Genomic DNA, 14,124 nt, shown 5'->3' on the forward strand with positions numbered 1-14,124 from the left:
TGTCCCGGTTGGTCTCAAACGTATGTCTATGGTTGCGTTCAACATGTTTCACCGACCCTGTCAGCCTCAATCAGGAACAGACATCAATGAACGTGCTGAAGTTCATAAGTATGAGGAGCCGCCATTTAAATGTTACCCGGTTATGCGTCTGTCTCCACGCCGTCCGCCGGAGCCGCCTCCACGCCCGCAATGCCAAGCCAGCGCACACAGCCATTGGATATTGCGCAGTGACTTGTCATTTGTTCCACTAGGTCGACCATGACGTGTAAGTGTGTGCTCCAGTATCAAGCGCCTCCCCATATGCATTGACAGACCAATGGTAGGGCGGTGGGCGGTTCAGCAGGAGGCGCGGCAGAGGAACTACGGATCCCGGGATCACCTGGCTACGAAATTTAATAAAGACTGTACAATAAAGCCATAAAGAATCTAGATATAAATGTAAGTGATGCACTTGGCACTTTATATCTAAGGAGAAGGGAGGAGGGAGCGCCTTTCGCGGGAGAGTAAGGAGGGGAACAATAGACCCCTAATCAATTGTTTCTTAAAGATCTGGCATGCTTGATCATTAAGCAACCTTAGCACAACTCTGCAGACACCTGTACGCAAATTAGATGCTCAACCAAGACGGTCCAAACGGCCGACTCTTCATTTTCATGCATTAGCATTGCACAAAAGTTTGCATGTTTCTGCTTTTTGTTTGGATTTATATAGCCCCAGGATCTTCCATGGCACTTTACAATAGAGAATACACAGTACAGACAGTTACAAGGCAGTGGATGACCAATAAGCAACAACTAGACAGTGATACATCATACATGAATTGGACAGCATGTAACTAGTTAGACAGACAGTAGTGATAACACATAAGGGGAAATAACCCTGCCCAAGTGGACTTACAGTCTAAGGGGTAGAACAACAGGTAGGGAGAGCTGTGGTATATTCTTGCCTTAAAGGACATCCGAGATGACATAGTGAGATAGACATGTGTTTGTACTGTGCCAAACACACAAATAACTATGATGCATTCCTTTTTTTTTCTTTGCCTGAAAGAGTTAAACATTAGGTATGAAAGTGACTATTTCTGTCCAGGTCGGACTGTGGAAGAGAGTTCCACAATTTGTAGAAAGGAGTACCGGTATAATGAAAGTGTTTTGTCCGACTGTATTTTGTTGTTCCTTTCCCCATAGAGATGATTCTTACTGTATTAACCAAGTCTTCCAGGTCTTTGGGGAGAAGCTAGGAAGGGGCACCAGCCAGTCTCTACCTGTGTGCATAAAGATGATGGCCTGACCCCACCCACATCCTGCTTCTGTTGATGAGTTGTTGTTTTTTTTAGTGGCCAGCGCTAAAGCTCAGCAAAAACATTTCTACCTGACCTTGCTCAGTGTGTAAACATAAATAATTCCTTTAATATTAAGTATTTAAAAGTAATCTGAAGTGAGAGGGATATGGAGGCTTCCACATTTATTTCTATTTAAACAATACCAGTTGCCTGGCAGTCCTGCTGATCTCTTTGGCATTAGTAGTGTCTGAATCACACACCTAAAACATTCATGCAGCTAATCCAGTTAGACTTCTGTCAGTGCATCTTATCTGCATGCTTGATCAATAAATATGTCAGCCTCCATATCTCTCACAATTGAGGCATGCTTAATCCCTTCCCACACCATTCCCTGTGTCTTTTTTTATAAAAGGGTTAAAGTGGACCTAAACTCTAGCACTGGATAGAAGGAAACATAGAGAAATGCACCCTGTGTGTATTTAGAGAGTTTAGCCTGTTTAATCCCCCCCCCTAATTTGTGTCTAAACACAAGTTTTAGCTTGATCTCTCCCCTGTGTCACATGACTGCCACGACAGAGATGGCAGATAAGCTCATTTGAAAGCACAGGATGCTAACAATATCTCTGCTTCCATATATCAGGACGTAGAAACAGTGCAGATTCATTTCAGGATTTGTATCGGCTGTGACAAAGAAATGTTTTTTGTTTAACCACTTAAGGGCCGCAGTGTTAAACCACCCTAAAGACCAGGCCATTTTTCATCAACTGGGCAACTGCAGCTTTAACCACTTAAGTACTGCAGTCATAAAACCCCTTAAAGAGAACCCGAGGTGGGGATCTTAGAATGAAATCTATACACAGAGGCTGGCTCTGGCTATAGTGCCCAGCCTCTGTTGCTATTTGAATCCCCCCTAAGTCCCCCCTGCACTCCACTCTAGCCCATATATCACAGTCGCGCTGTTGGGCAATGTTTACCTAGCTAATGCGCTCTGCTGGAGGCGGGGGAGCGGCGTGAGTGACACTAGGGAGGAAATAACAGCCCGCTGCGACACGCTGCGTGTCGACAGCGCGGCTGTAATTTATGGGGGAGAGCGGAGCACAGGGGGGAATTAGGGGGGATTCAAATAGCAACAGAGGCTGGGCACTATAGCCAGACCCAGCCTCTGTGTATAGATTTCATTCTAAGATCCGCACCTCGGGTTCTCTTTAAGGACCAGACACTTTTTTTCCATTCAAACCACTGCAGTTTTTATTATAATCATCAAAAAAAAGACATAAATTTTGTCAAAAAAATGATTTTTTAACTTTCTGTGCTGACATTTTTCAAATAAAGTAACATTTCTATATAAATGTTTTTGTTCAAATTTATTGTATTACATGTCTTTGATAAAAAAAAATCCAATAAGTGTATATTTATTGGTTTGGGTAAAAATTATAGCGTTTACAAACTATGGTGCAAAAAGTGAATTTTCACATTTTGAAGCATCTCTGACTTTTTTGAGCACCTGTCATGTTTCATGAGGTCATAGACAGAATAAAAAATTGCAGTGTGGTTCACCCCTGATATATCAAAATATTTCAGTTCCAAACAATCAGCCCAGCGGGGTCTTTTAGAACCAAAGTTTTTTTTCTTTTTAGTTTATTCTTTCTTTACAATCTCTCCAAATCGTGGACAAAGACCGAACTTCCACTTCACATAAAAAGATAGCCTGACACATGTTTTGCGGCCAACAGCCACCTCCTCAGAGGCACATCGTATACAAACATCCAAGGGTCAGCGTAAAGGGCTCCACGATCTGGAGTTCAGAAAGATGACTGCACTCAGGGACGATGCTGGACCTAATAAATTGCTGCAATTTTTAGCCACAGCCCCTGAACAAGCATGCAGATCAGGTGCTCTGACTGAAGTCAGACTGGATTAGCTGCATGCTTGTTTCAGGTGTGTGATTCAGCCACTACTGCAGCCAAAGAGGTCAGCAAGGCTGCCAGGCAATTGGTATTGTTTAAAAGGAAACATTTATATTCCTCTCAGTTTAGGTTCCCTTTAAGGGCTCACTGCAGGGCTGCACAACTCAGCACACAAGTGATTTCCTCCCCCCCTTTTCTCCCCACCAACAGAGCTCTCTGTTGGTGGGTTCTGATCGCTCCCCAATGTTTTTTTTTGTACATAGTTTTCTTATTTATTTATTTTTTATAAAAATGCTTGTTTTTTTCCCCCAACCCTCCCTTCCCCCCTGTTAGCCTATCACAGTGATCAGTTCTGATAGGCTCCAGGCCTCCAGCCTATCACCGCCAATCACTTTTACTGTCCCCAGTACAGTGCTGCCTTAGATCGCAGCTCTGTACATGTATATTAGACAGCGAATATTAGACGGCGGTTTTACCATCTACCAGTCTCCGAGTGGCGATCACTGCCTTCCAAGTGGAGATGCGCGCGCTCTCCTGCTAGCCCCATAGAAAGGCTGTTCACGCCAATCAGCGTGGAGTGGTCCTGGGGCTGCCGCTGCTTTCACGCCAAGTGACGTGGAGCGGTCGACAAGAAGTTAAAGGTTATTATGCTATTGTGTATCTTTTAGAGCAGAGAGGATGTTCTAAATTCAGGTCCGCTTTAAAGAGCAGTGATAAATACAGGGTGGGCCAATTATACGGGTACACCTTAATTTGGCCATTTATTTGGATACACCATTTTATGTGAATGGTGAAGTTAACGAACAAAACCACCGCTATTGGTCTGACACTAACCCACATTGGATAGATCCCTCCAAGACTGATGGAACAAAAAAATTGATGGTATGGTGTGGTATATGGAGTGTATCCATAGATAAGGTGTATCCATATAAATGGCCCACCCTGTAGTTCCTTATTGCACATAGGACAGGGCGCTTGTGATAGATACACCTTTATAAACACACTGGGGAGGGTGCAGGTAAGGTTTAATTCTTTAGTATGCAGAGTGCATGGAAAAAATAGGCTCACATGACTGACTGACTATACTAATCGGGAACTTCTCTGAAATGTCTGAATCCTATATCAGAATTGTGATCGTAATGCCACAGTCCTCCATTTACCTGTACTATTGAAAATATGGGATTGTGAATAAGAGCTTTCATGGAAATGTTTCAAATTTTGCCAGTCTGTAATCTATAAAAATAGAGACCATTTGACATCAAAATCACAGCGATGCTGTTGGCTTTTACCTGTGTGTTGTTTATAAACCATTATTTCTTCCACAGACACAAATCAGGCGCTGCGCCTTTGTCTGGGGAGCACAGCAGTGGGTGCACAGTATGGCGCTGTTTCAGCCTTAAGCATCAACAATGACTGTTCCAGGCTTCTCTGCGGTTTTGCCAAAGGACAGGTAATCTCACAAGTTCTACTGTGTTTATTTTGGTATTTGTTTATTTGGTGTCTGTCGATCACCTTGAGGACTGCTAAGGGCTGCGGCACTCAAAGGATTTTACGGCAGCTACATATTCTCTTTCAATATGTTTCTTGGAAGGAACAAATCAACTGTAGTCAGTGAAATAGTTTTATCATAATCATTCCAGCAATCTTCAGCTCCAATGTCTACATGGTTAACAATGTTTGAACTATAACTATATCAATGGCTATAGCAACTGCTGATCATCTCTAGCTGCTAATGATGTCTGGTGTGACTTAAGCCAAGTAATGCCAGAGTACTGCTTTCTGTTAAGGTGTGTGTACACACCTTTGATGGATGCTGCCCTTCGGTGATCAGGACCTGATGATCCCCTTGGGTAACATCACTGGGCCCGGCTGCACACACGTGTCAGCTGTGTAGCTGACGACGTGCTGTGTTGATATGCGTGGGGGACGATGAGCAGCACGAACAATGGGATCAGCGAGGGATCTCTTTCAGTGGGGGTTAGTAGATCCGTCACTGACTGCTGTACACACGCTTGATTATCAGGTGAGGTGGTCGTTATCTTATCGGCTGCCTCAGCCAACTTTAGTCAGTAGTTTGCCACACGTTTGTTTCAGGTATGTGATTAAGCCACTACTGAAGCATGAAAGATCATGTATATGTATTTTGATGCTTTTCACTGTATTGCTATTACTGTTTAAAATTGTAAGGGTGACTTTATATTCCCAATAGACCCATTTTACAATACTATCGCCAAACACAGTTTTTGCAGCTTGTAATTTTTATTTAAAATTTTCTTTTGTTAAAGGATATCTGTGGTGAAAATAAACTGATGAGATAAACAATTGTATCTATCCTCCTCATCCTAGAAATGACTTTTGTTTAGATTGCCACAGTTTTTTCTTTTATATTTAAATCTAGTTTTTAAGTCTTTACTGTTTCATTGTCTCTGCTCAATGACATCTTCATTGAAGTATGCCAGAGCTAAAATCTATGAACTGTTGACCCTTTTTATCTTTTTACTGCTTGCAGAAGTCATTTACTGCCAGGAAAGTGTTTTAAGAGTACAGCCTAGTCATTTGTGTGCTTGGCACTGTACATACACATGTCTATCTTATCATGTCACTTGTCACCTTAGATGTCCTTTAAAGGAAACTTGAGACGAAATACATGGCAGCATTTATACTTACTTTAGTCTTTTTCGAGCACCCTGTGGACCGTGGGCTCCCTTGCCATCCTCCCCAGCCACTCTGATCCTCCGCTGGCCAGTTGGGTCTCATTCGCTAGCCAGTCCCAGTCATTATGTACTGCGCATGCCTGGCCGCGCACACCCCCTCCCCCCCCCCCATTGCGCTCCCATAAAACAATTGGAAGACTTAAGTGCCACAAATCATACAGGCTAATTTCAATACCCCCATATTCATATTGTAGTAACTGTTGTTAACTATGTAGAGAAACAGAAATGAAGCTTGGTTGCCAATACTTTTTCATATCTCTACCCAATAACCTCTTATATGTTACTTCTAGACAAAACTCATCTTGTTAATGTTCTGCTTTGCTAGATTACTATGTGGGATTTGGCCAGCGGAAAGCTCTTGAGATCGATAACAGATGCACACCCTCCTGGCACAGCTATTCTGCACATTAAGGTAATTATTTAGCTCATCTGTCTTCAGCAGAAGTCTACACGGAGTTTAACACTTCTAGGTTTTTAGAAATCTGGGCACAGTTCATAAAGCACATGAGGCGTTTGAAATTATCTCCCTCAGGACCTTGTTAGAATTGAATTCAAAAATAGCGGTTTGAAATGTCACTTATTTTATCTCCAGCTTGGAAGTAGAGGTATTCTGTTTGTAAACTGATGGGGAGGCAGTTAGGAATATTAAAGTTTAAAATATTGAGTTCGAATTTAAAAGCCATTCTTAGATCGAATGGCGGATCGCTCAGAAGCAGCCGTATCAGTCCGCCGACAGTGCGTACACACGCCGGACTGTCGTTGGCACGCCCACCCAGCGGGAGGTAACGACGGACCCGTCGTTGCCTCCAGTCCGGCGTGTGTACGCACCTTTAGGAGAGAAGCTGTTCAGTTACAAATTACCTGATTCTTTTGTGAATTAATCCTATTTAAATTGGTCTTTTTACTTAATTTATCCAACAATTAATGCTTTAGACACTTGCTATTAAGGTTAATCTGTAAACATGTATTGTTAAAGGATAATTACCTGTTTATATTCCCTTTGAATAGAGCATACAAATCCCATTGCTGTCTGTTAGCAAGCACTTCCATTAGTAGCAGCCTGTGTGCTATATCTACACCCAAGTGTTGTGGTTGCCCCCTGCTGGGGTTTTCTTTCTCCTGCCCTCCAGGCTGCCAGGCACCTTGGCTTTTTGTGTCTCAGTATTACATATTTATACTCAGCATTACATATTTATACTCAGCATTACATATTTATACCAAAAAAAATCATAGGTATGTGGATAATAGTTCAAACTGAGGCAAAGTGGTAGTGCACATCCATTAAAAGCCAATCTTTAATCCAAAAAAGTTGGAGAGAGAGGAAACATAACGGTAGTGAGTATGGAGAGTATACAGAAAACAGACGAAGCACAGAGGATCAGTGGGCTATTGTGATAGAAAAACATTGGTAAATTTTACTAATATTTTACTACAGCCTACCTTAAGCTTATTGTTTCGCAGAGCCCTCCTTCTACCGATGCCTAACCCTATCCACCCCCCCCCCCCAAACCTAAACCTAACAACCTCTTCTTCGATGTGTAGAGAGGGGGGGGGGATATCTTGACATCCTAAGATATACAGAAAACAAAAACGGGAGCCCAATAGTGCAGTGTGTTTGAAAGCAAAGATGGCCATAAGGTTAAGACATTCTACTCACAAAGGCGGATTGCAGAGGGGCAACCGACCATAGGAAGCAGGTGGAGACAATGAACCCGACTCCACTCGGGGTGGCCCAAACAGACCTGGCTGTGGTCGCTCTCCTTGGTGAAACTGGCAGGTATCCACTGTGGTAGAAACCACTTGTGGTCTGTATGGCCCCCTCTAACAGGCACTGTTGGGGGGTATGTAAGCACAAATGTAGGAAAGAGGGGCCATTTGGCACTGTTTTGGCCTGATGAAGGGGCTCAGACCCACGAAACACATTGCCTGTGCTCAATAAAACCTCTTTGTTTACACAAAGATCTCATTACTAAGGTAAGCCACCTCATCTTTTGATTTTATCTTTTTTTTACTTTACTTTATTAACACCAGGGTGCCTCTTTCCTACATTTGTACTTCTTCTATGCTTAAACCTAACTACCCCCCTTCTGAAACCTAAGGGCCTGTTCAGACTATGCGCGTTCCTGGACGTTTTCATGGAACGTGTCTGGGTACCAAAAACGCATAGGAACGGCTCCTAATGCTTTTGAATGGGCTAGTTCACATGTATGCGTATGAGACGCATACGTTTCTCATCCGCATTGCTGCACGCAGTTCTGTGCGATACGCATAGAAACGGACGCAATGAAAGTCTATGGACGCGTATCAAAAACGCGTACTATTGCGTTTTTAGCGTCCGTTTTCCTCTGCGGTTCCCATAATTTTTTTTTTCCCCTGGGTCACGTGTGTGTGCAAAACGCAATAAAATACGCATTAGAACGCAAGAAAAACGCATGCGTTTTTCACCTTGCGTTTCTTTGATTTTAAATGCATTCTTCATACGCAGATAGTCTGAACAGGCCCTTAATCTAAATACTCCACCTCTGGAGCCTAACCCCTAGACCCTTTCCATTTGTAGCTGCAGTATGCCGCCCACTATTTTATCAGCCACAATGCCCAAATTACGCATAATAGCCACTAATTGTTACTAGTATCATAGACGCCTATGGCGTCCGTGCATTCATGTTTCCAATTGTAGTTTCCCATACATGATTTGACACGTTTGTTCTGCGGTTTTTTAGATGTGATTGTGAATGCATGCATTGTGTAGAAAAAGGAGAAAACTGTCTGACTTTAAATAGCAGGCAAAAACATGAAGGGACATGTGATTCCTAAGTGGGTTATTGAATATGACCAGTGCAGCAATGTGCGTTTTTTTGTGCACGCCAAAATATGCACAAATCTACAGCTGTGTTGTCTGCCCTGTCCTTTTAGTAGACAATTTATTTAGAGGCTTGCAAGTGCCCCAAGCCTTTATTTTAGCACATTTTTTTAATTTCTTTCTTCAAATTAGTTCTGCTGTAATGTGTATTTATGTCTACTAATAACAAGGGGCAGTGTGAGACAATAACAGAGGACTTCTACTTTCAGTTTCTATAATTTCTGCTAGTAGAGAGAGAGATCAAAGCATTCCAAGAATTTACAACACAACACGTTCTGCCTACTGAAAAGTAGTGCACTTATCTCAAACAAAATAACTCTATTGAAGATGCTAATTGGTTAATTGTAAGCAAGTCTTATTTGCAAACATTTTCAGGGCATTTCTATCTTTACTGTTTGTTTGTTTTTGTTTGGGTTCTTGTAATGTAATTCAGAGTAAAGCCCCATCTACACGATACGATTCTTTGTGTAATTCGATTACGATTCTATTTACGATCCAATTAAATCTGACATGTCTGATCAGGATTCTATTCGATTTAATTCAATTTGCCATTGTTGGCAAATCAAATTGAATCCCGATCGGACATGTCGGATTTAATCGGATCTTAAAAAGAATCGTAATCGAATCGCACAAAGAATCGTATCTTGTAGATTGGGCTTAAGAAAACCCTGTGTTTAGCGGTTTAAGTAGTAGTTACATTTTTTCTGTGAAATAGAAAACAGTGTAAATTAGCGCTGAATTTATAGATTTACACTTACTCTGGTGTTATACTTGCTTGTCTTAAGCTATGTACACATGGCTGATTTGTTTAAACAACGGGTGGTCAGACCCGCCCGCGGGGCGGCCGTTCTGCCGACAGTTTCCCCATGTGTACAGTCTGTCGGCAGGCTGATAAGGCTGGTTTTGACCGATCCACCGTGCGTATCAGTCAAAACCAGCCTTATCAGCCTGCCGACAGACTGTACACACGGGGAAACTGTCGGCAGAACGGCCGCCCCGCATGCTCTGATGACCCGTCGTTTAAACAGATCAGCAATGTGTACGCACCTTTAGAAGTACACTTGAGCCTAAGTGCAAAACACATGTATTCTGCTTCATTAACCACTTTACCCCCGCCCGTACGAATTTCTCCGTCCCTTTTTCCATCCTTTAACCCCCAGGGACGGAGAAATCCGTACTTTCCGCGTTCCCGCCGCTGTCCGCGCTCCCGCTCGTAAACACGGCTCTCGCCGCTAGTAAACACGCCGCCGCCCGCTCGCCCGAAGATCAATGAACGGGAAAATCCATTCCCGTTCGTTGATCTAAGCCCCACAATGATCCGCTGCTCTCCGATGGGCAGCGCGATCATTGTGAGAAAAAACAAACACTCACAGCCTCCTACTACAGGTCGCAATGCACAAAAAGTTACTGTTGCCATCTTGTGGCCAAATAGTAAAACTACACCCTAAGCATTTTTCACATAGAAATTAATGAGTGTTACACAAAAAATTAACTCATTACCTCCCACACTCCCCATTTTTTTTTTTGTAATTAAAAAAAAATCAAAAATGTACAATTAAAAAAAATACATAAATAGTTACCTTAGGGACTGAACTTTTTAAATATTTATGTCAAGAGGGTATAACACTGTTACTTTATAAACTATGGGCTTGTAATTAGGGATGGACGCAAAACTGAAAAAAATGCACCTTTATTTCCAAATAAAATATTGGCGCCAAACATTGTGATAGGGACATAATTTAAACGGTTTTATAACCGGGACAAAAGGGCAAATAAATTTCATGGGTTTTAATTTCAGTAGCATGCATTATTTAAAAACTATAATGGCCGAAAACTGAAAAATAATTATTTTTTTCCCCACATTTTTCCTATTTTCCCATTAAAACACATTTAGAATAAAATAATTCTTGGCATAATGTCCCACCTAAAGAAAGCCTAATTGGTGGCGGAAAAAACAAGATATAGTTCATTTCATTGCGATAAGTAATGATAACGTTATAGACGAATGAATGGAAGGAGCGCTGAAAGGTGAAAATTGCTCTGGTGCTCAGGGGGTAAAACCCCTCAGTGGTGAAGTGGTTAATGATATGTCACAAAGTGTTTTTGGTTTTGCCTGCTAGTTGGAAGATGAATGGCATTCCTGATCTGTGCTTTTTACTTGTGTTTCAGTTTACAGATGATCCGACTCTTGCTATCTGCAATGACAGTGGAGGATCTGTGTTTGAGCTGACCTTCAAGTAAGCTCTTTATCTCTTCTTTCATGAAATAAATGGTGATTTGTCAAACGTCTATCTCACATAAGTGGTTCTGCTAGCAGAGATTGCGATTATAAATTGTCTCCTTTATTCCCAACATTGCTGTGAACCTTTATAGCACTATACTGTATTATTCAATAACAATGAAAAAACCTTTTCTTCTATCGTTACATCATACAACGGCATGCATAATTAAGTACATATTGTGGTGCCACCAAGTGAGCTAGGCACCGTGTACTTTTGTTAAAATGTTGATATTTTACATTACCAATATTTTTACTTTAGACTTCCCTTGCCCCCATTCTCACACTAATGGTGCTCATACACGGTACAATAAAAGTGTTTGAATGTTTCCGTTTATTTGACGAAAACGATCAAATCGAATGAAAGTCGAAAATAATTTTTTTTCCGATCAAGGAAATGAATGATTGTTGATTTACATTTTTTCTATAAAAAGTGGATTGAACATGCTGGAACATTTGTTATATTTATCTAACGGAATAATTGAACGTAATTATCGAATCGAAAAAATTGTACCATGTATGGGCATCATAGGCCTTCTCTTTGAGCCTAACACTAACCCTCCCTTCTAGTGCCTTATGGTGCCCATACAACGTACAATAAAAACGTTTGATTATCCCGTTTAGTCGCCAAAAGTATCGAATCGAATAAAAGTTGAGAATAATCCTTTTTTTTTTCGCTCAAGAAAGACCAACGATTATTACTTTTTTCTATAAAAATCAGATCGGACATGTTGGAAAAATCTTTATATTTGATCTAACAGAATAATCGCACAAAATGATCTAAAACGAAAAAAAAACGGTACTCTGCATGCAGGGCCGGCCCTAGACTTTTTGCCGCCTGAGCCAAACTTGGAAAAAATCGCCGCCCCCTCCCCAAGCCGTGGGTGGGGGGCCACCGAACTGGAGGGGGTAGCGGGCAGGAAGGGGTTATTGGGCAAAGCACTGAGGAGGGGGGGTTGGACCCCTCCCTCGCCTGGGTCCCCCGAGGACTCTAAGGGCTCTAAGGACTTTGCATCATCCTGAACCTCCACCAAACCACCAGCAGGTGGCCTGTTACTGCCTTCACAAAGACTTGCAGTTCCCTGTTTGGTCTCTGGGTGGCTTCATGGGAGCTCTCATTGTAACTGCTCACCACCAGCTGCATCCTGTGGTTGCTGATCACTTGGACTATTTAAGGACAGCCTCTTCCCCCTGCTAATTGCCAGAACTTTAAGTTCCCAGGTCTGAGTTTTTGGACACTGGTTCCTGTGTATGCCTTCCTGTTGCCAAACCTGTTCATTCTGTCTGAGACCAGGCTTTTGTCTAATCTCTGGTACTGTGCTTCTCTGATAACCTGTTGCTGACCTTGCTATCCTGCCGACTCTGATATTCTGCCTAATCCCTTTTGTACTGCGTTTGTGTATACTGTATATTTTCTGTATATATTATTGTGCACTTAGTTAGATAGATAGTCAGGTGTTTATATATATATATATATATATATATATATATATTTGTCACTGCTTCCCGGGTTATTTGTATATATTAAGTGCTGTGATGTATGTTTGTATGATATTTGCATTTATGCTTGTATGTATCCTTGCATTATTGCACTTGCAATAAGTCATTATTTTTGCACCTTATTTCCTGGTTCCAGTGTCTGTATACTGCAAACTGTGGTCAAACCCTGTTTCTCTATTCATGCTCCTGACATCCACGTTCCAGCGTGCGTTCCACTGTCGTCACTTCCTGCAATGCCGCCCACTACACCCTCCAGGTCGGCGGCCCCCCACGGACAGGTGGGTGTCGCCCCCCAGAAGTGCCGCCTGAGGCATTTGTTTCACCCCGCCTCATGGGCGGACCGGCCCTACCTGTATGGGCACCATAAAACTACCCCCACCTAATGCCTAACTTTAACACCCATCCTAGTGCCTAACACTAACCACCCCAATACCCAACTCTAATCCTCCTCCTAATGCCTAACACTAACCCCCCCACCTAATACCCAACTCTAACCCCACGCCTAGTGCCTAAGACTAACCCCCCCAATACCCAACTCTAATCCTCCTCCTAATGCCTAACACTAAACCCCCCACCTAATACCTAATTCTAACCCCCTTCCTAGTCCCCAACTCTTACACCCCCCTCTGGCTCCGAAGTGACCACCATTTTAAGCCGATCGCCTACAAAATAAACAATCTCATCACATAGGCGCCCAATTACTGATACTTTTGTATTGATATCTACTAAATGCCTGCCGATCCCCGCACTCAAATGACTTGATCCGCGCATAATTATGGAACCATTATTTCCAAACTAAGAAGTAGGGGTTTTGAATTTCATATATACTGTAAAAACAATAGCTACCAAAGCGCACCAGGTCCCTGCACCCCATTCTGTACATGTCTATTTTCTTTCTAATGACTCATATACTTTCAAACACACAATCATTCAGCTAAATGCAATTTTTGAAACAACTCACATTTCTTTAGTTTTCCTGCATTTTTCTAATCAATTATACATAATTCTTTGAAGTTTTCTAGCTGTGTCCTCTAATCAGTCAACTACGCGGCTGGCAGGTTAGCAGCATGTTTGTGCGGTTAAACAATGGTAAAATACCACTCTCCCCAGGTAAATGGCAGTGCAGGAGCCTGGAACCGGATTCCAGACTACAGACTGAAAACAGACAAAGGGTTCCGCCCTTGTCCAAACTGGTTCACTTTATTCAGTACGTATCCAACATCAAATAAAAGCTTGGACAAGTGCCGAACCCTTTGTCTTTTTTTTATGTTTGTACGGTTATTCCAAAACTGCTGCCTGAAACTATCTGTAAAGATTGTTTCATGCAACAAGGGTTTAAAGTGCGTCCAGATATTAAAATAAGTGTATCAAAATCTGTTTCTGAGCAATGCCTTAGTTAATTAGGTGTAATTGCCTTCTTAAAACAGAAGGAAATTTGCAATAATTCAGTTATAAATGAACATTTGTGGTTACCCACAATGCACTACTACTAAATATGCAAATTATCCCTTTTCGCCCTTGTTATGCCAAGCAAGCATCCAGAACCGCTGGTATATAGCAAGCCTATAGCTTTAAGTTTTACA

The 14,124-nt window shown here is 42.1% G+C and overlaps 1 protein-coding gene across 2 annotated transcripts in view; it reads left to right on the forward strand.

Annotated features, from left to right (window-relative positions):
• Positions 1-14,124, forward strand: part of VPS8 (VPS8 subunit of CORVET complex) — a 457,588-nt gene that overhangs the window by 77,165 nt on the left and 366,299 nt on the right. For both annotated transcript variants that reach the window (XM_068245033.1, XM_068245032.1), the window contains exons 8-10: positions 4,515-4,639; positions 6,229-6,315; positions 10,933-11,000. In XM_068245033.1, coding sequence (XP_068101134.1) covers positions 4,515-4,639; positions 6,229-6,315; positions 10,933-11,000 — 280 coding nt within the window. The remainder of the gene's footprint in view (positions 1-4,514; positions 4,640-6,228; positions 6,316-10,932; positions 11,001-14,124) is intronic.

This window comes from Hyperolius riggenbachi, chromosome 7 (genome assembly GCF_040937935.1).
Source record: "Hyperolius riggenbachi isolate aHypRig1 chromosome 7, aHypRig1.pri, whole genome shotgun sequence".
Lineage (NCBI taxonomy): Eukaryota > Metazoa > Chordata > Amphibia > Anura > Hyperoliidae > Hyperolius > Hyperolius riggenbachi.